Source organism: Ictalurus furcatus, chromosome 26 (assembly GCF_023375685.1).
Source record: "Ictalurus furcatus strain D&B chromosome 26, Billie_1.0, whole genome shotgun sequence".
NCBI lineage: Eukaryota > Metazoa > Chordata > Actinopteri > Siluriformes > Ictaluridae > Ictalurus > Ictalurus furcatus.
This window is the reverse complement of record NC_071280.1, coordinates 19,572,676-19,600,376: the sequence shown is the minus strand read 5'-3', so window position 1 is coordinate 19,600,376 and position 27,701 is coordinate 19,572,676. Positions and strand designations below refer to the sequence as shown.

General features: G+C 37.8%; 3 protein-coding genes and 1 long non-coding RNA gene across 7 annotated transcripts; all 4 read right to left on the bottom strand.

The window, feature by feature from the left end:
- Nucleotides 1-452: 452 nt before the first annotated feature.
- On the bottom strand, nt 453-8,015 carry LOC128602506 (microfibril-associated glycoprotein 4). The gene is made up of 6 exons (XM_053616365.1): nt 7,920-8,015; nt 5,854-5,883; nt 3,689-3,892; nt 1,960-2,056; nt 989-1,159; nt 453-884 (listed from the first exon to the last, which is right to left on the bottom strand). Exons 2-6 carry the CDS (start codon nt 5,878-5,880, stop codon nt 637-639), a joined length of 747 nt encoding a protein of 248 aa, XP_053472340.1. The 5' UTR covers nt 5,881-5,883; nt 7,920-8,015; the 3' UTR covers nt 453-636.
- A 4,027-nt stretch (nt 8,016-12,042) lies between these two features.
- LOC128602502 (microfibril-associated glycoprotein 4) lies at nt 12,043-23,132 on the bottom strand. Of its 3 annotated transcripts, XM_053616362.1 has the most exons (6): nt 16,518-16,962; nt 16,379-16,419; nt 15,899-16,126; nt 15,229-15,325; nt 14,834-15,001; nt 12,043-14,057 (listed from the first exon to the last, which is right to left on the bottom strand). In XM_053616362.1, the coding sequence occupies exons 3-6, from the start codon at nt 16,118-16,120 to the stop codon at nt 13,795-13,797; spliced, it is 750 nt and encodes a 249-aa protein (XP_053472337.1). In that variant the 5' UTR covers nt 16,121-16,126; nt 16,379-16,419; nt 16,518-16,962; the 3' UTR covers nt 12,043-13,794. The 3 variants fall into 3 exon arrangements, with proteins under 3 accessions (XP_053472337.1, XP_053472335.1, XP_053472336.1); XM_053616360.1 differs by lacking the exons at nt 16,379-16,419; nt 16,518-16,962 and adding an exon at nt 21,827-23,132; XM_053616361.1 differs by having other exon boundaries at nt 16,379-16,962.
- On the bottom strand, nt 19,973-20,302 carry LOC128602520 (uncharacterized). The gene is made up of 2 exons (XR_008384850.1): nt 20,204-20,302; nt 19,973-20,121 (listed from the first exon to the last, which is right to left on the bottom strand). It is a non-coding gene; the product is annotated as an uncharacterized LOC128602520 (long non-coding RNA).
- A 155-nt stretch (nt 23,133-23,287) lies between the features above and the next one.
- LOC128602495 (microfibril-associated glycoprotein 4) lies at nt 23,288-26,910 on the bottom strand. Of its 2 annotated transcripts, none has more exons than XM_053616348.1 (5): nt 26,775-26,910; nt 26,199-26,417; nt 25,908-26,004; nt 23,918-24,085; nt 23,288-23,797 (listed from the first exon to the last, which is right to left on the bottom strand). In XM_053616348.1, exons 2-5 carry the CDS (start codon nt 26,412-26,414, stop codon nt 23,529-23,531), a joined length of 750 nt encoding a protein of 249 aa, XP_053472323.1. In that variant the 5' UTR covers nt 26,415-26,417; nt 26,775-26,910; the 3' UTR covers nt 23,288-23,528. The 2 variants fall into 2 exon arrangements, with proteins under 2 accessions (XP_053472323.1, XP_053472321.1); XM_053616346.1 differs by lacking the exon at nt 26,775-26,910 and adding an exon at nt 26,561-26,599.
- Nucleotides 26,911-27,701: the final 791 nt, after the last annotated feature.

Genomic DNA, 27,701 nt, shown 5'->3' with positions numbered 1-27,701 from the left:
ACAGCTGAGCAGTTAAGAGTTAAGGGCCTTGATCAAGGGCCCAACAGGGGCAACTGGGCAATCTCAACTGCAGATACAGTATTTCTCACTCCTTTGGGGCAGGAAAAGTAGAAAGTTTTATATTCTTTCCGACTTACTTTTGAACATTTGTTCATATTTCAATTAGCATATGAATGAAAAAAAAATTCAGCATTTAGCATTTACATTTTATATTTATGTTTGTTTAATATATATACATATATATATATATATATATATATATATATATATATAGAGAGAGAGAGAGAGAGAGAGAGAGAGAGAGAGAGAGAGAGAGGGAGAGAGAGAGAGAGATTTACTGGTTCTGCTTTTATAAATTGAATTACCAATTACATGGTTAAGAAAGTTATAAAATATCCACCACACATTTTATTTTTCTGGTCATAAACAAACAAACAAAAAAACAACATACACATAGTGATTTAGTATTTATTTTTTTATATCACTTGATTAAAGTGATACATGGTATACCTATATAAAGGAGAGAATTACATAATTCTCCCAATGAACAGAATCACTCTGGTAAACTAGACAATAACAGCTGACGGTGTTGTTTTATTCCCAGGGTGGAAATATTCTGGCTTTTCCACTGCATGTTTAAGAGGCAGGCCTGATTTTCATAGTGATGGATTTCAGGCCATAATCATAGCCTCTCCAAGTGGCCCACACGTTACCAATGGCAAAATACGTGCCGTCCCGTCTCCCCAGATATATACCATTGGGGTTTGTAATGTGGCAAGCATTGTACCAAAACCCCCCGAGGTATTGTTTAGCACAGCCATAAGAATTCTGTTCCTTATCGTAAGTGGAGAATCCTACTCCACTGTGATAAGATAGAGAATCACCTGCAGACAGAAGCATTTTTTACTACACATATTGTACATATATTTGTAATAAAAACTCGTCCACACTTATTTGCACACAAACATTGACTAACATGCTCTCTCACCTGCTCCTTTGTCGATGAAACCGCCAACTTGGAGCATATAGCCTCCATTACTTTCAGAGCCCACAGAGAACACTGTGTAAACTGCAGATGCTTTCGATCCATCATAGTCCTCCATGTCCACTTTTAGCTCATACAGCTTGTTGTGGGTCATCATGTAGAGGTTCTCCAAACCTGCAGATGTCCAATGTGAGTACACAGGACTACGTACAAGACTAAAGGCCAACTCACACTGGATGAGTTGTGTCAAACACTACAGTACAACCTCAAGATGAGTCTCAGTCCACAGAGGCCTCATCAACAAAGCATCAAACTCCACAGCACGTGTCACTCAGATCTTCTTTTATGCTTTAACGGTTTTCTTTTTGCACTTGTGATTTGAAGTATAAACTCCTGAAATCTCAAACCTCCCTTCCTATACACTGTGCACTTTATTTACAATCACAATCCCGGAAGACTTAGCGATGTACAGCAGTGCGAGTTACACATTGAGTGAGATTTATAAAGAAATCTGAGAAGGTGAAGAGCGCTAGGTCAGGGTAATGAGTAAACAGGGGGATTTGATTGGCTTGGCTGAGAAGGGGGAATGGTTTAGGGGCTGTGGGTGATGGAGAAGTACCTGAGAAGGGGTGAGGTTATCAGTGGGAGTTCCCATAGAAAGCGATTACATAAACAGCTCTTGAAATAGGCTGATTTGTTAATTGAATAAAATGAAACAGTCAATGTCTCTCACGAAAGAAAAGAAATGGCAGAAAATGTGCAGCTGTCTTTATCTCCTTCCGGTAGCAAGTATGGCCACAACTCAGGTGTGGACTGACTGAGGGTCTGACAAGACACTTACACTTCTACAAATACAACATTTCACTCACAATGCAATGAACACAGGCAACTACAAAGAACAGCAACTAGACTGTAGAATTGTGCAATAAAAAGATGCTAAAAACATATAAATCAGTGTTAAAAAATAATCTTACCCAGCCAGTATTCTCCACTCTTATTCCCAAAGCCATTCCTGTACTCCTGCCAATGCCTGTAGAAATTCACACTGCCATCTATTCTCCTCTGAATCACCTGAGAGAGAGAGAGAGAGAGAGAGAGAGAGAGAGAGAGAGAGAGAGAGAGAGAGACTATTCTTTCTGAACAAACGTCAAAAATGTGGCGGGAAAAAACAATTAACAATTAATGAATGTGTTCTTTGACTTTTAAGATGCCCTTAATTAATCCGTGACATATTTCCATTAAAGTCCACACTCAGACCACATTTAGAAGTCTGTGCAAGTCTAGAAGGAAGTCTAGAAATCAGATTTCCAAATTGAAGATGGGTTTATACATGCAAGTATTTGTTCAGTATTTCCTCAGGATACAGGAGCGTGCTGATTCCACATTGACATGTCCAATCTCTCAGTGTCCATGACACAGAGGCCCCAGAGGTTGAGGGTCTTAAAACGTTAGGCATGGTCCACTCTCTTGTAAACCTTCTGTTGGTCTAGCGACACAAGTCCAACATTTAGTTTGTACAGTTCAGTGAGGTGTAAGCCAGAAAATAACCTGCCTCTATGGAACTTCTAAGTGGAAAGCCAGTCTAATCTTATCAGGAGCAGATTTCAGACAGGTGTACTATCTGAGGAAGATCTTCCCTCCACACATCTACTAGGTTGTGGTGTTGTACAACAGTTCAAGGTTCGTCTGCTGAGTGAGATTGAGGCTTGCTGTGGCTCCTCTCTACACTGTTACCTAGAGTGCAGTTTAAATCTCCAGCTATAATGATCATCCTCTCATGTGAGATGTCTGAGATGGCTTCAAAATTTCAAAAACAGGATAAAGTTGGTGCCAATGATAGAATCATACAGTGGTGCTTGAAAGTTTGTGAACCCATTAGAATTTTCTACATTTTATCAAAAGTAAAATCAATTTAATTCAATTAAATTTTATTTGTAAAGCTCTTTTAACAATGGACATTGCCAAAAAAAAAAAAGCTTTACAGAATAAATACATTCAGGATATGAATTTTAAATGTATGAGTTTAAAGGAACTCTCTGACATAGGCTAATGTTAATGTTCATGAGTCCACCATCAAGAGAAGACTGAACAACAATGGTTTACATGGCAGCATTAGAAGGTGAAAGTCACTTCTCTACAAAAACAACATTGTTGCCCTTCTGCAGTTTGCTAAAGATCACATGGACGAGTCAGAAGGCCTCCTGGAAAAATGTTTTGTGAACGGATGAGACCAAAATAGAACTTTGGTTTAAATGTGAAGCGTTATGTTTGGAGAAAGGAAAACACTGATTTCTGGCATAAAATCCTTATCTCATCTATGAAACATGGTGGTAGTAGTGTCATGGTTTGGGACTGTTTTGCTGCATCTGGTCCAGGACGACTTATCATTGATGGAACAATGAATTCTGAATTATACCAGTGAGTTCTAAAGGAAAATATCAGGACATTTGTCTGTGATCTGAATCTGAAGAGAAAGTGGGTCATGCAGCAAGACAACTACTTTTGGTTTGCAATGAAAAGGGGTTTATTTTTTACTGTAAAATAGGGATTAAAATTGCCAATTGTTTCCTTCACTGTAGTGATTATGTAACACAGATGTGTTTTTCATTTACTGTTTACTACGCATTATTCCTCTTCTGGGTCAACAGGTCTGAAAGCGTAAACTGTAAAAAAAAAAAAAAAAAAGAAAAAAGAATCTCTTACTGTCCATCCACGGGCTGAATCCTCAGAGCAGCCCACCTCACAGTACACCTCTACAGGGGTGGTGTCGGAAGGGTAGATGGTGTACACTCCACTACGATTAACACCACTCCTGTAGAGTTCTTGACAGTCCTGTGGCAGGAGCCGCACATACAAAGGAGCAGCAGCACCGAGAACGGAGAGAGACAGAGCTAACAAGCAGCATGTCTGAGAGAGAGAGAGAGAGAGAGAGAGAGAGAGAGAGAGAGAGAGAGAGATTTTTTAAATGAGAATATACAGTATTCGTGTCTGTTTCAATTCCCTATGAAATGTTTTGAGAGCTGAGATTTGATTATTGAAGTGCTTGATTGATTTTTCACATCAGCTAATATGGTCCAATAATTGCCTATGCAGGTTACTTGACAGTTTTTAATTTTCCTACTTTTTTGAGTGATTTCTTCAATGTATTGTCATTGCAAAAGCTCCAGTTTCTTATTATTTAATTTATTTTATTTTACTTGGTTTAACGATGACGGCCATCTTTGTGTCACAATACACAACAAAATTAGTTATACCTGTTTAGCTGTTTATGAAAATCTCATACATGTGTGGATGTTCATTGAAATGCCCTAAAATGGATTAAGTCTTACTTTCAAAACAGGAGTTTTTCAGTTTGCATGGGAGAGTTTGCATCGCCCTCGGCACCCCTACCATGTGGTATCCCACAAGGTTCAATCTTAGCACCCTTTTTTTCTCTTTATATGCAACTATTAGGAATGATTTGGAGGTATATATACTGTGACATTTCATTCTTACACAGATGATATTCAATTGTATTTGTCTTTTAACGCAAATTCTTCCAGTGCCTTGGGAAACTTATTGGCATGCATAGATGAGGTAAAGTCATGGATGGCTGCAAACTTTTTGAGTTTTAATGAATCGCAAACAGCGCTGATTATTTTTTTGTTCCCGCTGAAATGAGTGATATGACCGGAATTAATCTGGATACATCAAGTAAAAAATTTGGGTATGATCTGTGATAGTGTTTTAAAATTTAACTTTCAAATAAGCAAAGTTGTCAAAGCTACTTTTATTCAACTAAGAATGATTGCTAAGATAAAGCCTTTCTTTGGAGAAGATCATTCATGTTTTTATTTTCTCTCAATTAGATTAATTGGTAACTCAATTTATAACTCACTTTATTATGGTACTCAGACAAAACTTGTGGACAAATTACAGATTATCCAAAATGCAGCTGACTACTGATAGATTACTGATAGACTACTGATAGACTACTGATAGATTACTGATAGACTACTGATAGACTACTGATAGACTACTGATAGATTACTGATAGATTACTGGTAGACTACTGATAGACTACTGATAGATTACTGATAGACTACTGATAGACTACTGATAGATTACTGATAGACTACTGATAGACTACTGATAAATTACTGATAGACTACTGATAGACTACTGATAGATTACTGATAGACTACTGATAGACTACTGATAGACTACTGATAGATTACTGATAGATTACTGATAGACTACTGATAGATTACTGATAGACTACTGATAGACTACTGATAGACTACTGACAGGTACTCGGAAATATAACCACATTACCCTTGTCTTGAGATCATTGCATTGGTTACTAATACCTTATAGAATTAATTCTAAGATTCTAAAAGAGATCATGACCATTTAATGTGCAAAATCTCCTACATAGAGGAATTTAAGAAGCATTTAAAAACATTTTTTTTACATTAGCTTTTGATCATGTATGAGTGTTGAGGTATTGTCGCTGTAGATACTCATCGGAGCTTTTTTGAATGGTGTGTGCTGATGTTTTAAATACGTGGTTATTCATTTTTTTATTGTAGCTGATTACATTGTACAGCACTGTGGTCAACTGTGTTGTTTTATTATGTACTTTATAAATAAATTGGATTGGATTGGATTTTGGAATTCTCCATTAGTCTGAGGTAGTGACATGAGATCACACAAGCTCAGAATCAAACCTCATAAGCCACAGAATTGGCAACACTACCACTCTGCCATCCAATTATATTTTATATTTGATCATTTTTAAATCAATTAATAAAATGCTATTTGGTAAATTTAAGCAAAAAAGCTAGAAAATAACTAGTAAGAAATAATACAGCAGAAAAACTGCTCACCATCATAATGACGGTCCTCATTATCATTCTCTGTAAAATAAAATGCAATGAGTATCAAAAGAATTTATCAAACTTCTTACATCATTGAATGACATAATAATAATAATAATAATAATAATAATAATAATAATAATGATAATAATAATAATAAAACAACTTTATTTTCTATAGCACTTTTAAAAGTTACATCTCAAAGCTCTTTTACAACAAAAGAGATAAAAATGCAATGAAATATAAAGAAAAAGAAAACAATAAGAACAATTTTTTTTTTTTTTTTTTTTTACAAATACAATAAAAATCACATAATCACAGAAAACCAATTCTAAAAAAGTGCGTTTTCAGAGGAGATTTCAAAATACTCAAATATTCAGCATGCCTAACCTGAGAGGGAAGTGTTCCATAGTTTTGGAGCAAAGAAGAGAAGGCCCTGTCACCCACAGAGTGTAAATGAGAAGTGGGAACAGTTAACAAACCAGCATCAGAAGAGCGAAGGCCACGTTTTGGAATGTAAGGGGTTAATGCAGAGCCTTGTAGGTAAGCATAAGAATTTAAAATTACATGAAACTTGACAGGGAGCCAGTGCAAGGACTCTGAAATAGGAGTGATGTGATCACCATGTGGTCCTGGTCCTGGTCCAGATTCTAGCGGCAGAGTTTTGCACATACTGCAATGTATTTAATTTGGGTTTGGAGACCCCAACAAGAAAAGCATTACAATACTCAATTTACGAGAATACAAAAGTATTGATAATTTTTTCAGCCACAGAGAAAGATAACATGGGCATAACATGGGGCACAGTTTTGCAGTGTTTTTGAGATGAAAGAATGAATTTAGATTTTTACTAAATTCTTGACATGAGGATCAAATGTTAAATTTTCACCCTTATGTTATAGATCACCACTAAATTCTACAATTTAGTTTGATAGTCCAGAGCAGAGCCATCCATATTTAAGGTTAAAGGACCAATGAACCAATGAGCATGACCTCAGTTTTGTCACTGTTAAGTCAAAGAAAATTTAGAGACATCCATTTCTTTATCTCAGTAATACACTGGGCAAGAAAGGCAACAGCCACACAATCACCAGTTTAGAATGGATGTAAATCTGGGTGCAAGCAGTGTACCTTAAAGCCATGGAGAGGGAATCCACGGAAACATCAACCATGTAGTAATGAGAGCGTTAAAAACAGAAGCATGAAAATACAGACGTGTTTCTGCACAGCAATAGGTGGAGTCGCATGGCAGACTTCAAAGACTCCAAAACCCCACAAACACTCAAAGTAACATGCTAATCATTTCAAAACAATATAAACAATAAAAACGGCAGATAGGAGTGGCAGCCAGCATACCTTTTCAACCAGAAGAGGTCATGTTATAGCATGTTAAAGTGTGTGTGTGTGTGTGTGTGTGTGTGTGTGTGTATGTGTGTGTGTGTGTGTGTGTGTGTGTGTGTGTGTGTGTGTGTGTATTGATTATTTTTGCTATAACAGCACATGCGCAAGAGTTTTATTCTTCTTACACCACAGTAATTTACCAACAATTAAAATTATCATTAATTTATGAAGAACATGTCCTGTCAGGTTGTATCTGTTGAGGAATCTCTGTGAAACGGGTTAGTTCCTGTTGTCACTTACGTTACAGCAGCAGCTATAAACAGTCGTACCCCCACCAGCCTCTCTTTATTCTCTCTCTTTAAGTTAATAATGCAGTTTGTCGTGTTACCAAGAAACTGCAAAGCGTAAACTCCTCTGTCCTGAAGATGTCGAAAACTTAAAGTTACAGCTTTACCTCTGATTATTTCACAGCACTGATACTGGAGACTCCTTCCATACACGTTACATAAACATCTCCTTACAGAAAAGTTCTCCAGATTAAATGTTTTTGTGTGGAGCGTCTGCTGTACACGTCACTGTGAACGAGCTGTTACTGTTGAAACGATCATGTGTTATAGCTGTTATAGAAAATTAATCAACACATTCTGACCAATCACAATCCAGAACTCAACAGAACTGATGTGTAACTATCAATTAACACGGTGAGAAAAGACACCAGAGGTAGAAGGACTTGCCTGTGTAGAACAGAATGATTCCAGTGATGGGGAGCAGATGCTTCCAGCCAGATGTGTGTGTGTGTGTGTGTGTGTGTGTGTGTGTGTGTGTGTGTGTCTTTTAAAGGGTGGTTATATGACGTCTTGAATGTGCAAAATAAACAGGTAACAATTGGTGTACATTCAAGTACATTTTGTTGTGCTGAAATATGAGGATGTGCTTTTATCCAATAAGGAAGTAACCGTTTATTTACAAGAAATACAGACATGCTAGTCTACATTCCACAGTTCTGTCCATTCCTTCTCGGAACCATTGATGGAAATGATGGACATGACTACAAACAATCTTCTGATTTCTATTGATAGCACATTTCTTTATGCTGACATCAGATACACAGTAGGTATGCTTTGTCTGCACTCTTGCGAACAACATGGTATGGGTGTTTTTTTTGTTTGTTTTTTAATGTGGTTACATGCTTGTTTCATGTTTTATATATGTAGAAAAAATAAAAAGTAATAGATTATGTGCAGCTAGCAGATCCATATACACTACTTAGTATTATGTAGTAGGATAGAATTTTCTCACTGATAAACAAAACGCATCACTGTAGAGGCGGCTGGGGCTCAGTTGGTAGAGCGGGTTGTCCACTAATCGTAGGGTTAGTGGTTTGATTCCCAGCCCACATGACTCCTCATGACAACACATGCCGAAGTGTCCTTGCAAAACTTTATTGGAAAATTATACAGTATAATTGTATCACTTACTGCAACTGAACTGAAATAGATGATGTCCTCCTGCATGAGATTGTGCATTAAATTAAATGAATAATCTTAATTAAAATAGATTATTATTGTACTCGTGCCATTTAAATTTCATTTGTTTCTAAACCTGTGCGATGTACACCTTTAACGACGCACATTTACGGAAGAAAGAATCTATGCGACTATCTTCTGTATAACTGTCTGAGTTTTGCATGTTTTATTTATGTTGTTATTTAAATGAGAAACATTTACAGCAAGATAAACGTTAGACTACTTTATAAGAATTTTACACATTTTTTTCATAAGGGTTTATTTATATATTCAAAATAGTCTGTGTTTAGTGTGTGTGAGCAGGATCCCTGTGTGTTCTCTCTCTCGGTGCGGTTCTTTATCCAGAACATCAACACTCACACTCTGGTCCAGAACCAGAAATCGATTTCTACTGTGTGATGAAAATAAACATTACTGTTTTGTTGTAAAACATAGAATTTGACAAATATACTGTTAAAGGCATATATCGGCTAGGACTTTCAGTTAAAGTCATAGAAAGGTTCAGGATATCGTGTAGTTTCGTGGAATCACGTAGCTTTAAATAAAATCATCACAATCAGACAGATTTACAGATAACTTTACTCCTAACCAAACAGGTTTTGACATGATACTCAATAAAATGTGATTTATTTGATTCTGTAACTTAAATCAGAATTTCAAACGAGTAAATCTTGCAGCGTATTCTGAAGCAGTATGTTCTTTATTGTTTAAAATCACACTACTCCTGTTTTATTACTGACTTAATACTTGATAGTTCATTTTTTATTTAAGTCAGTTCGTGGTAAGCGTGCATACAATGTGTCTGACAAGACTGTGTGCGTTATGTCTCAGAAGTAGTCTGGTCTTTTATATATGTAGTCTATCCTCACAGACCTGTACAACTACATTCAGAATTTCTCTTTGTTTACCCAGTACACGTTTCACTGACAGATCTACCAGCACATGATTTTTTTTATATGCAGTCAACTTAGAAACTTGAGTTCATGTTGAAAGTTATTAAGTTCATGTTACTTAAAAATGTTTTTTATTATAGCCAAAGATTTTATTAATCTTAGTTAAAACAGTGTGCTGTATCAACGTAATCTACCAGTTGGCATAACTCAAAAACCCCAATGCAAATTTTACCTTAATTGTTAGTGTTGAGCCGCTGCTTTGTTCTTTAGAGTGTAGATTATAGCCTGATAATGTACTGTAGAATGCGTGTTATTCCAGATACAGATCTTTTGGTTTGTTGGTAGCGATTTGGTTTCACACTGCACATAATTTAACAACCGCAAAGGAGAAACATGTTATTTGAGGTGTGTGTAAGGATGAAAATGTCCAAATAAAACTCTTTTATTCATACTGGGCAAATATAGAGCACTGGAAAAATCCTTTATGACTTTTACTAATGACCTAAATAAATGATTAGGTAATTATATAAATAACTAGATTCAGGCGTTTTGTGTATCTTCTGCTGTTTATTTTCTGCAAATCTCCAGAATGCATGGCGTTTCTGCAGCGCTACAGCACGTTCGTAACTCAGTTTAGCAGCTACTAAAAATGCTGCAGCCCAAAAGACACTTCACTTCCTGCATTTGAGTCGAATGTGTTTTCTCGAAAGAGTTCACCTGGCTCAGATGTGCTTGGGCCTGAGTGTGATTACAAACCTACAGTTCCTTCTGAGAGTATTGTAACAGCAAGGCCAATTCTATTGTTTTCAGTACACACTGAATACATGTGGGTTTGAGATTAAAAGATGGAGACGATAGATCAGAATTTCTGCTGTCAATTCCTATATAAAATGGCACCTTTGGTGGCAGACCACTCAATTTTTAGGTGAGCAAATGTATAGGAACAAATAGTTTTAAAGGAAATAAAAGTAAATAACACTTAATATTTGTTTGCATATCGCTTACTTGCAGTAACTGCATCAAGCCTGTTACTCACTGACACCAAACTGTTGAAATTTTTTTTGTGGTGCTTCTCCAGATTTTTACTGCAGCTTCTTCCAGTAGTTGTTTGTTTCGGGGGGTTTCTCCCTTCAGTCTCGTCTTCAGGAGTTGAAATGCTGGTCAGTTGGATGAAGGTCTGGTGATTGACTTGTCCAGTCTAAAACCTTCCACTTTTCCTCCTGATGAAGTGCTGTGTTGAGGTGGAAGTGTGTTTTGGATCGTTATCTTGCTGCATGATGAAGTTCCTCCCGATCATGAGTTCCATCATCAGTAAAGATTAGTGGGAATGTTCCAGAAGCAGCCATGCAAGCCCAAGCCATGACACTACCTCCACCATGCTTGACCCATGAGCTACTGTGTTTTGGATCACGAGTAGATCCTTTCTTTCTCCATACTTTGGCCTTTCCATCACTTTGGTAGAGCTCCATCTTGGTTCCAGAACTTTTGTGGCTCGTCTCTGTATTTCTTTGGGAATTCCAGTCTGGTTTTCTGATTCTTACTGCTGATAAGTGGTTTGCATCTTGTGGTATGGCCTCAGTATTTCTGCTCTCAAAGTCTTCTTCAAGCAGTGGATTATAATATCATCACTCCTGTCCTGTGGAGGTTGTTGGTGATGTTAGTGACTGTTGTTTTTGGGTTTTTCACACAAACTCACAATGTTTCTGTCATCAGCTGCTGTTGTTTTCCATGGCCGACCTGTTCAATGTCTGGTTGTCAGTACACCAGTGTTTTCTTTCTTTTTCAGGGCATTCCTAATTATTGTATTGTCTATGCCCAATGTTTGTGCAATGCGTCTGAAAGATTCTCCCTCTTTTCTCAGCTTCAAAACGGCTTGATTTTCCAAGAGTCAAACAAAGAGTAGACATTCAGAGCTATTAATCCTTTAAACAATCAATTTAACAGGACACACCTGGGCCACAGAAAACACGTCACATGTTCCTATATATTTGATCACTTGAATAAATAGGTGGGTTCAAACAAAAGGTGCCATGTTCTAAATTGTTTAACACGACTAGATGTAAATATGAGGAAATGAAAACAACAGAATTGGCCTTGCTGTTCCATTACTTTTGCTGGGCACTGTAAACGGGTTTTCTAAAGCATGCAGTCTCTTTCTGTAAGGAAGTGAGAGTTTATTTATGAGGAATCTGAAACATACCATCAGCGGTAGTTCCCATAATCTGGCAACAATACATGCACAATGGTTTACATTGCCAAGATTCCAATGAAATGAGGGTGTGTTTGTGTAGAATTTATTATAGCAGCTATTCTGTAACCTATGCAAAATCTGATCATTCTTTCTGCAATAACCTAAATCACATTAGATAAAAAGAAAAAGATAAGATACTAGGACACACACACAGTAAAAGTATAAATGTGGATCAGTAGCATAGACATGAAGGCCAATATTCTGTTTATTAAAACACGTTTATTTCGTAAAATAAAAGGTACAAATAAATTAATACTTTGTATCTCCTTGCAAAAATTAGGCATAGTTAAAGCTGCAGTACGGAACTTTTGCCTCTCTATTGCCATCTCAGATTCATCTGCGTAGAGGAGCAGTGCTGAAGCACAACCCACATTTAAAAAATAACTTATTTATTCATATGAGTTCTTTTTTTATGTGGGTTGTACATTAAAAAAAAAAAAAACTTTTACAGATTAATCTGATGGTTTGAGGTATTCGTATGGGTTTTATATTCGCTCCAATACTTGACAGCCGAGGTGGCCATGGATACGGTTTTCTTGGAGTAGAGGTGAATTACTCTCTCTAAAAAAGCTAGCAGAAATAAGTGCAATTTACCACACTGACCACAGCAAAACAAACAAACAAACAAAAACAACAACATAGGAAACTCGATACCTAGATAAATCTAATGTTAGCTAGCTACCTATTGAGCCGCTGAAATGTCTGGAAAAATAAGCCATCACTGTGTCAGTCTTCAATCACTTCAGATCTCTGCATTTTCAGCACCTCTCGAAAGACATGCAGATATTTATTCTCATTTAACACGGGCTCTGTCGCTTTCTCTTTTTGACTGCAGGCTCGCAGAAGTTCGAGGCGTCTTGGTTTTGACAGCAGCTGATTCCTAAGATGTGAACGATGATTGTGTTTAGAACTTATCCAGATTAAAGCAGCCATCGAGATGACAAGTTTAAATTCTAAGCAACTCTTGTAAGAACAAGCTACAAACACTCCACCATCCTCAGCCCCCACAAACGCATTATACAGTAGTAGCCTGCTCTTCTTCTTTCTGTTTACAGACGTGACGTAACCACGCAAAGACGAATGACGTCAAACTGACATGTCCCGCGAAATCCGACCCGACGCCAGAATTTATAAATTATTATTTTAATCTTACCGTTACTATTAATATTTGTACTTGCTCAATAATTGATTTTTGTTCATTTTAACCAAAGTAAAAGTTCTGTACTGCAGGTTTAAGTGCATATACTCTGTACGTCTGTATAAGTCGTTCATTTCACAGTAATACCTTTCAAAATTACACATCAAATTGTGTTTCACATTTAAATTGCACCAAAGAGCTACAATTCAATCATTTCCATCCATTTTCTGTATCATTCATCCTACACAGGGTCGCAGGGAGCCTGGAGCCTTTCACAGGGGACGTGGGGCACAAGGTGACGAGGTGCCAACCCACCTCAGAGCACAATCGCACACACACTCACACACCCATTCACACACTATGGACAATTTGGGAATAACAATCAGGAAACTGGAGTGCCCGGAGGAAAACATGGAAATTCCATGCTCACAAGGCAGGAATCAAACCCCCAACCCTGGAGGTGTGAGGCAAACATGACCACTAAGCCACTGTATATAATAACAACTGCATCTATAAATTAAATTATAAGTCTAATATCTTGAGTGTAAAAAAGCACAACTAAATGTATTTAATATATATTTACATATAGCTTAATTACAATTTAAATACACTAAAGGCATTCCGAAATATTACATTTAGTATGTATTGGATCTGCATACTATTAGCAAGCATTAGAAAACACTGTAAAACTGTTGTGTTGGTAACATCTGCATCCTCCACCACCAGGAACATCACCTTCACTTCAACACCACTTCCTCCAAGATCACAATCAACATCAGCGATGTTATAAAGAGAAAGTCATCACTGTGCTACAGACACAGGTCTGATCTTCATAGCGATGTATTTGAGACCATAATCATAGCCTTTCCAGTGGTACCACACATTTCCGATGGCGTAATGAGTTTCGTCACGTCCCCACAGGTATATCCCGTTTGGGTTAGAGCTGTGACAGTCACTGTACCAAAAACCCCCGAGGAAGCGTTTAGCACAGTTTGACGGATGCAAGTCTTGGTCTTTATCAAAGGTGGAGAATTTCTGTCCGTTGTTTGTCGCCATGGAATCACCTGCAGATATCAGAAGCTGTCATTACTAATGTACATTGTTTCTGAAACGTGGTAATGTATACCAGTTTCATCAACATGCATCTAAGATGTAGGTAACACTGTCATAGTGAATGGAGGATGGGAAACCTAGCACTATAATCTCCACTTCCCTCCTCCCACTACCAATTTTAGGCCAAATGTTTGTCTACATTTTTTTTTATCATCTGTTGGTTTTTTTAAAGCAATGGCCAAATGTAAAGAGTACTACTATAAGTAGAGCGTTGCTCTGATGAAGTCTCCCACAGTATGATCAGGATATCGTTTTATAAATTATTTTTTAACTCTTGACAAACTCTGATTGGTTGCAGCTGATTTGATGTTGTAATTTTGTAAATTCTAAAATATATTAGCATCGTGATTTGATATTCCTGTCATGTAGCTCTCCACTAACCAGGAGTCACGGTGTCAGTCCAAAATGAAGAAGAAGAAGCACAAAAATCTGTGTTTGATTTAAATTTGGACTCTCGTGTGCTGACTTCTACATGTATGTTTTCAAGAACAAACAACTGCTGATATTTACGTACACAATATACCTGGAAGATACTTTTGGGATGAGTCGAATGGAATTTTGGCATCAGAAGTGTGTTGGCACAGAGCGGTGTCTGGGTCTGGTTCTGGTTCTATACCGTGACTATGCCTTGTTATTGCATTTTAATGTCCATTCTCTTTGATCCTTTATTATTTTCATATCTTTTACACACTCTCTCTCTCTCTCTCTCTCTCTCTCTCTCTCTCACCTGCACCTCCATTGATGAAGCCGCTAATATGGAGTTTGTAGCCGTCAGCTTCAGATTCCACAGAGAAAGAAGTGTATCGAGCGTCAACCGACACGCCCTCAAAGTCCTGCAGGTCCACTTTCAGCTCATATTTCCTCTTATGTGTGAGTTGGTAAAGATTCTCCAATCCTTGAAGTGAATGAGAATAAAAAATGATAAAAGATATATATATATACAGTCATGGCCAAAAGTTTGCGATCACTTTACATATATAATATATAGTACAGTGATCGCAAACTTTTCGTTATGTATATTTTATCCTGATTTCAGGCTTAATCAAATTTCTGAATGTAGTAGGTCTGTTCATCATATCACTACCTATTAGCCAGTGAGTGATCTGTCCTGTAGCTTCTCACCTAGCCAGTATTCTCCGTACTTGTTCCCAAACCCTTTCTTGTAGTGTCCCCATGGTCTGTAGAAGTTCACACTGCCGTCCATTCTCCTCTGAAACACCTGGTGTGAAGGTAATGTTCAACACTTTAGTGGAACCCAAAGCAACGGTACATATTGTAAGTGTGACAAGGACTACGGACTTTTCCCCTCCCCACCAGCAGAGGTCACACTGTCTGGAGTTCTACCACAACCGCTTACACTTGCACCCACTTCCAGGTCCAAACAGAAGCACGAGTACCTACATATATCAAGTTGGTCTGATGGTTTATCACACAAAACAACTGCTCTGGACTACATTTAATTTAAATGAAAATGACATTTGAAACTTTAATTTAAAAAAAAAGAATACAGGCCAAATTTTCATCCTATGATGAAAAATGAGGCACTACAGCAGGGGTGGGCAATCTTATCCAGAAAGAGCCGGTGTGGGTGCAGGTTTTCATTCAAACCAAGCAGGATTCACACCTGATTCCACCTGTTTAATCAGTTATTCTTGGCTTTCAATAGATTCAGGTGTGGCTTCTCCTTGTTTGGAATGAAAACCTGCACCCACACCGGCCCTTTCCGGATAAGATTGCCCACCCCTGCACTACAGCATAAGTTCCTGTAAAGGAGACACGCATTCTAACATACCGTCCACTTTCCATCTTTTGTTTGGCTTTCCCCACATCCCATGTCGCAGTACACCTGTACAGGCGTGTCCGCTGTAGGGTAGATTGTGTACACGCCACTGAGTGTTTGTCCGTTATCGTAGATGTCAGAGCAGTCTGTCGGAAAAAGCTCCTGAGAAATAGGAATACTTCCAACCAGCAGGGGGAGCAGGAGCGTCCAGAACACTGAAAACACTGAAGACATCTTGTCCTGGAAAAAGACACACAAAAATATAGTTAATGCACAATTCTATTCATTTTCGAGACATCAAACTTGCTTTGAGGTTCCTTTATAAACCGAGAGCCAGATCATTTAGAAAATGGCAAAGAGAGCAAACTGACTCAGATTATCTTAATAAAAAGCTAATCAATATGTAGTAACAATATAAAACAGATAAGCTATATAGTAATTAAGCCATGACTTAAAGTAATGTTAGTCAGCTCCAGATGTTCATGAACACACTTCAATTCAGATGCAGAGGTTCTGGATTTGGCCGTAGACAGCTGTAAATGAAACAATGAATTTAAGGATTTGATTTTTTCTTTTTACTTTCACTTTGCCATTCATGTTTTTAAGTTCATATTCCTGTTCCCATACTCACCTTCAAAACTAACACAGTTCAACTGAAAGTATTTGTAAATTAAAGATACAACACACATAAGGTGCTTCTCTATTCCATTTCCAGATGTTCATTACTCCACACTTTTAAATCCTGCTGTACTCCTAAACTCCACCTCACTGCCTCATACGTGTGCCAGAATGGAAAGTCCTGATGGAAATTCCAGTAATCAATGCCATAATTCTATGTAGCTGGTGGTGCATTGCAGAATAAATATTTAAACTGTCAATGTACCTTAAACCCAAATGAGTAAATATGTGCATAACATCATTTTATATGTGGAGTGATCCAAAAGACTGGACGACCAGAAACTGTCCAATAATGACACTCTTCTTTAATATTTACTCTGAAATTACAACATTGCAACAGATGTGACATAACAGGATTGTGAAATAGAGTGACAGGTGATGGACCATACTCTGAAACTTTGCTGCAAATATGCTGACCATTCAAACAGTATCAAGATATTATATAAGATACTATACTGTACTATACTATACTATACTATACTATAATATACTATATATCAACATACTATACTGTATGATAGATTTATTTGATTCATAGACATTAGAATTATTCATATTTATTTATTTATTGGTGCCCAAACCACCTCTCAATTTGGAGGAGCAGTGGCTCTACTCCCAGGTTCTCTCAGATTGCTGAGATCCTCACCATATTATGGCGGGTAAGCCCCTGAGGAATGAGGAACCTCATTTCCACCATGTGTAGTCCTGACCATAGGTGAGGATAGGGATGTAGACCTAGCTCTCACACTTTCTTTTTCCATCATGCGTGAATAAGATCCTGAGGTACATAAAGTCCTCCACCAGGGGCAAGGTCTTTCTCTTGACCTGAAGGGAGCATACTAGACTTTGAAGTACAGATTTTCTTTCTTTCCCCACCCTCTTCCCCATCCCCCAACCTACAATTTCCCCAACTGTCCATTGCATAGATGCTGTCCAACTGGCATTTAAACTGATCCCCAACCTTCATCTTGAAGGTGTTCAACCCGGAAGATAGCACGAAACCAACTGGAGGCTCATTTTATACCTTCCATGGATGTGAGGTGCAATGCCAGATGGGTAGCTGGCATGTGATGAACAGTCATAGACAGACTAGACCCTTGCAATGGAAACTGCCTCTGGGGTAGCATGTAAGATTTAAAAGGAATGGACTAGGTATAGTTGGCCTTACTTTGATTGGGGGTAGTCTCTATCCTCCTGTCAAGTCCTCAGGTGGGTGTGGAGATACCAATCCCAGGATGAGGATGTCACAGTGGACAAGATGGTTGCATCTATGAGGTTTCATGTCTCAAGGAGATCTCTGACCATCACATGTCAGCTGAATACCTAAATTCCACCAAGAATTTTGCAGTTGTTGAGCCCAAAATATGGCTCTACATTGCCCTACTGGTCACCACTACAAAGTTTGGCTTCAGAGATATGTCTTTTGTACCTTTCATAGGGGTCTTCAGGATTGAGCTTTGTCTGACCTCTCCTCACAGATCTGTTCACCAAGGGTGGGGTTGAGGTTAACCCTTAGGTTCACTAAAGTACATAAGCCCCTTTATCACTACAAGGTCTTAATCCATGATAGGGTCGAGCTCAATTCATTGTACAACCCAAATGTAAATTGATGGAATGATTCAATTGTATCTTATATGAATATTTTTTCTCTCCAATTAGACTAAGACTTAAATCTTATCTTTAGAGCACAAAGAACTGAGTAAACTCCTATTTATATTTCCCATGTAACTGAATGCCTACAGTTAGCAGAATACTATCATATTATGCAAAGTTCTGAGTAATCGCCCAAGTTTCTATTGCAAAGATCATTTGCAGCCATCCTTCAGTCACTCCTTACAAAGTCCTGGCTAATTCTTTACCAACTTGTGATCAGATTTTTAGACATTTCACCCTTTTATTCCTGCTTTCAGTCCATCATTTGTCATACTTGTTTCTCATTGCATTTTGGGACTGTCCTACATTTGGTTTTTGGTCTGACATGCCCTGTGGACTGTGGGACCTTCTACACACACAGGTGTTTGCCTTTCCAAATTATCTCCAATCAAATGAATTTGTCACAGGTGGACTACAGTCAAGTTTCGAATCTTCTTATGCACCTGAGCTCAGTTTGGAGGACCTTTGCTGAGGGTCTGAATACTTATTTATATGAGAGATTTCAGTTTCTGATTTTCAATAAATGTACAAAAATATCTAAAAACCTGTTCTCACTTTGTCATTATGGGTTACTGTGTGTATATTGATGGCTAAAAAGCTAAGCTAATTCATTTTAAATTACATTTATAACACTTTTATGCCCTTTATCTCTGTGTCTCTCACTCTCTCTCACCTGCGCTTCCATTGATGAAGCCTCTAACGAGGAGCCTGTAGCCCTCAGCTTCAGAATCCACAGAGAAATAGGAATAATGAGTGTAAACTGATGATCCATCAAAGTCCTGCAGATCCACTCTCAGCTCGTATTTCCTCTTACGTGTGATTTGGTAGAGATTCTCCAATCATGTCAGGACGTGTGCAGTAAAAACACGACATATAAGATAGTAACCCTAACCCTAATACTCATACTTCACTCACCACAAGTGAAAAATTACATTTTACATTTTCATTTAAAACCATAAATCAATATCTGGTGCAAGCTGAGATTTCAAATGGGAATTGAGTTCAACAGTTTTAATACTTTCAGACGTTTAAGTTGTGTCAAAAGTTTTTTTCCCACAGATATTTCTTGTAATTATACTTATGTATTTATTTCTAAAAGAAGCATCTAAGACATAAGTATTCAAATTGCACGGGATGGGAGTGAGGGGTGAGAAGAAAAATATACACACACACACACACACACACACACACACACACACACACACACACACACACACAAAACAATATTTAAATGCCCGTGTCAGATCTGCATACCTTTCAGTGTTTTGCATGGAAGCGCAAAAGAGTGCACTGGAAAGAGTTATCACTTAAAAACCTATCAGAAGGGTTCTTTTTTTCATAATTAAACAGCAGATGAGCCAATCAACATACGAATCTGGAATGATTGAGAGTTGTGTAGATGTTTTGCAAGCCAACTCCAATATTAACTGACCCTCTCTGGAAGCCCCGGCCCCTTCACCACCTAACATTACGGCTAGTGCTCTTCGTACTTGAATAATGTGCTGCTGTGGCATCCTTGCTTTCCCTCATAGTAAATGGAGAATGTTTTGAGTTCATTAATGTGAAATATAATGTATTAGTGTGTGTTCCACTTAGCTAATATTAGACGCCTATAGTTCAAGGCAGCATATTTTGAATGAAATAATATTTATATATATATATAGGCCTACAGATAATTACAAACTGTGTAGCAGATCAACAGTGAAAATGTCGTTCGTATAGGAGCATTTCACGCTTTCCATGAGGAAACAGGACTATATTTCAAAAAAGTTTAATATTAGGCTTCTGCTTTCAAACTTTTGCGTATTTACAAAGGTTTTGTTTTTGTTTGTTGTTTTTGTTTTTTTTGGGAAAGGTGGGATGGTTGGTGTACAAGTTCTCAAAGAACCGTGAAGTAGGCCTCACTGCAAAAAAAAATTAAAGCGTTGAAATAATTCTGCTCTAGGACAGTAAGGTAATGTTAATGTTCAAAGACACCACATTTACCTGTAATTACTCTTAAGTACTGCATTTTTCAAATTTTTGATTAGGTCTCTTATTCTTCTCATGTGATTTCTGAATATATTGTAGAGCTGTTCATTATTTCTCTCATAGCTAGTGAACAATCCACTGCTGTAGCTTCTCACCTAGCCAGTATTCTCCATCTTTGTTCCCAAACCCTTTGTTGTAGTGTTCCCATGGTCTGTAGAAGTTCACACTGCCGTTCATTCTCCTCTGAAACACCTGGTGTGAAGGTAATGTTCAACACTTTAGTGGAACCCAATGCAACAGTACATATTGTAAGTGTGACAAGGACAACAGACTTTTCCCCTCCTCACCAGCAGAGGCCACACTGTCTGGAGTTCTACCACAACCTCAGCCACTCCATATGATATCTCATATTGTGTAAGTCTGTCCTGATCACCCTGACCTAGTTTCCTGGTGTTGTGTTTGGCATTATACTTCTTTGGCCTTGAAATCTCCACTGGCTGTTGTTTTGACTCCGGCTTGTTACAAGAACATTGGATTCTACTGGATCCCGACTTTAACTTTGAATGCGTCATTGTTTATTAATCTCCTGCACATAGACCCTCATCCGTTATCCATCTCACGTTAAAGTAAGATTGCCTAAAGGCCCAATTTAGGAAACAATACCTTTAGCCTGAGCTTAATTTAAACTGACATTTATAAACATTTAACTCATTTTATTGTACTATTATTATTATTATTATTATTATTTTACATATTCAATAGAAAATCTATTTTGGAAAAGTAAGTTAAATGATTTAATTTTTCCAAAGCGGAGCTCCTAACATACCGTCCAATTCCCGTCCTCTGTTTGGCTTCCCCAGCAGCCAGCAGTGTTTCATTCATGAAAGACAAGCAGAACGATGTTTTGTGTAAAAACTTCGTAAAGCCGTTCTCACATAAACGCTGGAACATTTTGTGTTCTTCCAGGAAACTGAGGACGATAATTAACTAATTATTTAAATGTGAAAATAAATTATTCATAGCAAAAATGCTTGAAAACAACCACGTTTTCCTTTTTATTATAGATTACTATTATTCTTACTATTAAACTTCATTTTTTATGTTTAATGGCGTCACATATTTCTTAGGCTTGGGTTTATTTCTTTTAAAGTGTCATTTATTGCCAACACAGATTCAGATATTTTGTCTAACGGTCTTCTTTACACAGCTAGAACCGCAGGGCGGGGCGGGCCGACCGGGTCCAGTTACCGGTTCAGTGACCTCATGGAAGATACGGTTGACATTTGAAATTTCTGTTTCTGCAACCGAATAAACTTTTGGGTCAACATGTTGAGATCGTCATTCTCACGTATGTGTTGATATCATTATATGGATGTCAGTTGTAATTCATGGGCGGGATTATGCTAATTGTGAATGAGTGTGCATTATAACATGCTTTATTTACAAATAATTGGAATTTATTAACAGACACACACACACACACACACACACACACACACACATTTTTAACAACTGAATCTGAGGACTCTGAAGAGAAGAATTTACTCATATGTTTACGAAGGTTTCATGAACGAGGCCCAACGTGTGCAAACACATAATATGACATAAGAAGCAAAGTAAACTTACACCGTAACTTACAATCATTTTAATATCCTCCAGTAGTTCATGTAAACAGCAGCTGGATTTTAACACAGAAATTCAACTGCTGTACCTGAGAAGAGTAAATGCAACATAATTAAATAAATAAACCATTTAATATTAATCTCTGACATATAAAATCTGTATGTTTTTGCTTTGTGATTTGTTTTAATAGTTTGTTCTTCTAAACAAAAGTATGAGGGTTTTACAGTATGATAGATTATGAGCAGTAATACAGAATAGGTTAACCATCTTCTTCACCACACAGATGAAGAACAGTGTGTTCGGATCTTGTAAATTAAAACTAAAGTCTTACCTGTGCTGCTTCCTGCATCCTATCTGAAGCGTTCATACTCCCACACTTATAAACCTTGTTGGGCTTCTAAACACCTCCTGATTATTCCATTTATGGAAAATGTCTGAAGGACGTTCCTGGATCTTGGGCCAAAATCAAAATATTTTCACTTTGGATCATCAAAGACCTATTGTTTTGACCAGATGTTATACACTCATATATTGTGTATTACCTGATAAACATCTAAATTACTGAGATCCTTTGACCTTAAACTGATAAACAAAGCCATAACATGAACACTTCCTTGTAATAAACCTGACTACAACACCCAGCCCAGGTCTTGAGACTTTGACTTACTTGGATCTTAAGCAGTTAAGTAAGGCCATAACATTAAACCTGCTTTACATAAAACCAAAACAACAATATAAGCTGATTTCTCACACTGTTATTTTTTCCAGGACAGGACTATTTATTTATTTGTTTGTTTGTTTGTTTATTTATTCTGCTGCAATAATCATGATTTACTAAGCAGTAATGTGTGAGCTGTTATTAATAGTCTAAGTAGTAAGTAATCTTTAGAAGGTTGTGTTGTGTTTACACTATAGGCGTCATTGGAAAGAGCATTGAGATAGACTTGCCAAAAGTTTGTGGACACTTGACCATCACACCCATATGTGCTTGTTGAACATCCCATTCCATGTTTATTCCACCTTTGCTATTATAATAACCTAGATTTTGGGGCGTGGCTGTGGGGATTTTGGGGCGTGGCTGTGAGGATGCTATGGGGATCACTCGAGTTCTTCTACCTTCTTCCAACCTTCACACACCACATCTTCATGGAGCTCGCTTTGTGCACAGTGTGTCATGATGGAACAGGGTTTGGGATCCTTAGTTCCAGTGAAGGGAAACTTTAATACTACAGTGTACAGAGACGTTCTATATAATTATGTGCTTCAGACATTGTGGTGACAGTTTGGGGAAGGACCACGTACGAGTGTGATGGACAGGTGTCCACATACTTTTGGCCATACAGTATAGCTTTATGCTGTACTGGTGTAATGACAGTAAAGTTGAATTGAATCCTAATGACTTCCTAATCACCTTTTTTGTATTATGGATTTTTTTTTTTTATAATCTCAACATAAATAAATACAGCATGCTTGAGGTTGATTTTCAGTGTTGTTGTTTTTTTTATTATTGGAGTAATTTCCTTTCTGTGATTGTGGCTCAGTTTCCATGCTGTTGGACATCTAGTGCACTACAGATTATGCTATACCCTATGTAGTGAGCATATGACCTCACTGTGTATGTGCTGCAGGGCCTCCTCTCATGATAGAGAGAGAGAGAGAGAGAGAAGAAACCACCAGCACTTCCACCATCAACAATAGCGATATTATAAAGAGAAAGTCATCGCTGTGCTGCAGACACAGGTCTGATCTTCATAGCGATGTATTTGAGACCATAATCATAGCCTCTCCAGTGGTTCCAGACATTCCCGATGGCGTAATAAGTGTTGTCACGTCCCCACAGGTATATCCCGTTAGGGTTAGCATGGTGGCACTGACTGTACCAAAAACCCCCGAAGTAGGATTTAGCACAGTTCCCCTCTGCTTTCGAGTCCTGGTCTTTATCAAAGGTGGAGAATTTCTGTCCGTTGTTTGTCGCCATAGAATTACCTGCAGATGGCAGAAGCTGTCATTACAGACTCTCTGTATTATATTACATTATTGCATTTCAACGTTCATCCTCCTTCTTGTCTGTAGAGATATCCAGAGATATCTCTGACTCTCCCTTACCTGCACCCCCATTGATGAAACCACTAACATTGAGTTTGTAGCCATCAGCTTCAGATTCTATAGAGAAGGAAGAATACCGAGCGTAAACCGACACTCCATCAAAGTCCTGCAGGTCCACTTTCAGCTCATATTTCCTCTTACGTGTGAGTTGGTAGATGTTTTCTAATCCTGGGGGTAAAAATCAATATCATATGATGAAAGATATTTATGTAAAGTCAGGTTCAAATGCAAAACTATATATAACGCAGTGGCTATTTGTAGTACACAAGTGCTGAAAGAAAGAAAGAAAGAGCAAAAGAAAGAAAGAAAGAAAGACAAAAATAAAGTGTGAAATGAAAAGTGTGAAAGTGCAAAACCAACCATGCGAAAGACAGAAAGAAAGAAAGACAGAAAGAAAGAAAGAAAGAAAGACAGGGTAGATTAAATGCCCCATTTCACAAAGTAAAAAGACAATAAAGTGTGTTACTCTGTGTGGCCGCACGGGGGAAGCATTGAGCTTAAGCATTTGGCATTTTCAATATAAAACAATAGAAAAACTTTAAGCAGTATAGAAAAGGGATGGATGGATAATAATTACGTTGCTGTATCTGTGCTAATAAATTATATTTAAAAACCCCCACAGTATTTATATGAAATATGGGGATTTTAATTGAATGTTAAAAATAGACCTATGAGCTTGAATCAAATGTGCAGGTCGACTGCAGCGGTCATGATGAAATCATTTACACCGGATTTAACAAAACGTCACTTAAACACTGAAAATTTAGCCTATTACCCAAAGACACTTAAAATTCAACATAGTAGCAAATACTCACATCTGTGAACCCAGTTGGAGATGGAAAAAAAGACACCAGCCGTGAGTGAGAAGAAGCAAGGGTCCAGATTTTATTTCCACCTCACGAAATCCACACCAATGAGAATTCTCAGAAGTGATCTGACACCTGGAGCTCAAGCTCCAGTATTTATACTGTATTTACACAGTAGATAACCAATATATTTCAGAAAGGCTATGATATCAATACCAATAGGGTTAAAAAGAGCTTATCTACATTACCATGATGTTTAAAAAAAGGCTTATCAAATTTACCATGATGTTTTGAAAGAGGCTTATCAAATTTACCGTGATGTTTTGAAAGAGGAGTTTCTGACTACCATTAGGATTGAACGTGGGAGAGAGAGAAAACAATTTAGAGAGACCTTGGTCTCATGTTGTTATCTCATAATGTTGTGTGTGTGCGTTGGGGCCTTTGTGTGTGTTATGTCTGTACGCCCGCCCTTGACTGTACGAGAATATGTGTGTTTCTCAGCCTGCACTCCTCAGCTCTTATATTTCTCTGTGACTAATAAACCATAGTGTGTTACTCTTAAAAATCTTAAAGTGTAAATCCAATTCGTCAATATCCGCCTAATACCGCTTCTGTGTGTCTAGGTGCCCGTCGTCATTTTTCCTTCTCTCCTTTACTGGAGGGGCTGGATTTGGATCTGAACACTCTCTATCAGCTCGTGCATCTCACTGCTGACATCATGGTGCTACTTGACGTTCTTCACAACACCCCCTCTGGAAATGGACCATTCTTCCCTCTTCTCACCTGTCAGTCCACCGTACTCTCAGTATTCTCCTTATTTCACCCTTGCTGGCTATCCCATGTCCCCAGGACGCCCCCCATTTTCTTCCCCCTACCGCTCTCCTCACAATTACGCACCCACCAGTCCTGTGAATTTTCAATAAAATTACATATTACTCATACTAGGTCTCCCTCGTGTTTATTTCATGTCATTTTTATCCACAACAAGCTTCTGGTGAAGAGGTGACCCCTCACCTGAGTCAATAACTTAAAGGTTAAGTGTTTAACTGGCATCTACTGTATACATCATTTCTAACAGTCTAATATTTTTGTTTCTAAATCTACTTTAATAAAATTTGTGAATGTAGTAGGTCTGTCTTTCTTATCGGTACCTAAATCCCAGTGAGTGTGCTGTAGTTTCTCACCTAGCCAGTATTCTCCGTACTTGTTCCCAAACCCTTTCTTGTAGTGTCCCCATGGTCTGTAGAAGTTCACACTGCCGTCCATTCTTCTCTGAAACACCTGGTGTGAAGGTAACGTTCAACACTTTAGCGCAATCACAGGCACTAGTGTTTATTTTGAGCTTGGTCTGAGGGTTTATCACACAAAACTGCTCTGGATTACATTTCACTTAAATGGAAATAATGTTAGAGAAATTGTATGTAAAAAAGTGCAACTATATAATTCCTGTAAAGGAGACACACATCTAAACCTACCGTCCAGTTCCCATCTTCTGCTACGTTTCCCAGACATCCCATGTCGCAGTACACCTGGACAGGTGTGTCCGCTGTAGGGTAGATTGTGTACACTCCACTGAGTGTTTGTCCGTTAGCGTAGACATCAGAGCAGTCTGATGGAAACAGTTCCTGAGAACCAGGAGTACTCCCAACCAGCAGGGGGAGCACACACAACACTGACAACGGAAAAACCATGTCCTAGAAAAAGACAAATAAAAACAATGACTTTTAAACTAAAAAAAATACAACATGTTTCCTTCAGACACAGCGAACTGAATGAGATTAAATAAAAAGATAAAAGCAAGAGCTAATTAAAATACAGTAATTACACTATGACATACAATCATTTTGGTCTCCTCTGACATTTTTCCAAGAAAACGATGCCTCGATTCTAAAGAGATTATGGATTTGACCCTAGACCCCTGTACATTCTGAGAAAACATGATCTTTTTTACTCATACTATCCATTATATTTATGTTTTAAGTTCATATTCTTGTTCCCAAAGATGTACAGCTCAAAAGAACATGTAAATGAAAGATAACAATAGAACATACCTAAGGTGCTTCTCTCTTTTTCAGAGGTTCGTTCTGCCATACTTTTAAACCCTGCTGAACTCCCAAACCTCGACTAGAACTACGTCATATGTGTGTCTAAATGGAAATTCCTGAAGGAAGTTCCAGTCACCGGGTCCATGACCTTATGGATGGACTTGGTATTGGATTTGTTCAAACCTTATTTAAAAAAAAAAAGAATTTACACATCCAAGTATTCTGTGTTGCCTATTATGATTAAAGAGTATAATAATAATATAATATAAGGTTGTTATTGTACCTTAAACACAAACTAGTAAATATGAACATAACATCAGTTTACCTGTGGAGCGATCCAAACGTTTGGACTACTCGAATCTGTAAACATATGACACACTTGTTCAATATTTACTGTGCAGCAGTTACAGGATTGTGAAACAGAACTACAGATGACGGACTGTGCTCTGGAACTTGGCCATGAAAATACTGACCACTAAAACAGTATCAAGGTGTTATACTAGACATTAGATTTATTAATGTTTATTTATTACAGTTTTCAAATGAAAGGATGTAGTTCAAGTGCAGAGGAACCTATATACACAATAAAGATCTACTGGACTTATAGACACGTTTCCCAAATTTCCTCTCATGGATCAATAAAGTAAATCTACCCATCCATCTATACTCACGTGATACGATCACTGACTGTTGGGCCAGGGTTCTCTGGTACATTATCCAAGTGTATTTATTTTGTTTTATTTTGTTTATTGACAATCTCATCATGACTCTTTCCAGTCATGCCCCTCCAAGTATCTCCATCATTCCCAGTATTCCCACATTACATATGTGTTGTTGAACATCCCATTCCAGATTTATTCTCCTTTTCTTGTTATAATGCACTCCACTCTTCTGGGAAGGCTTTCCACTGGATTTTGGGGCGTGGCTGTGGGG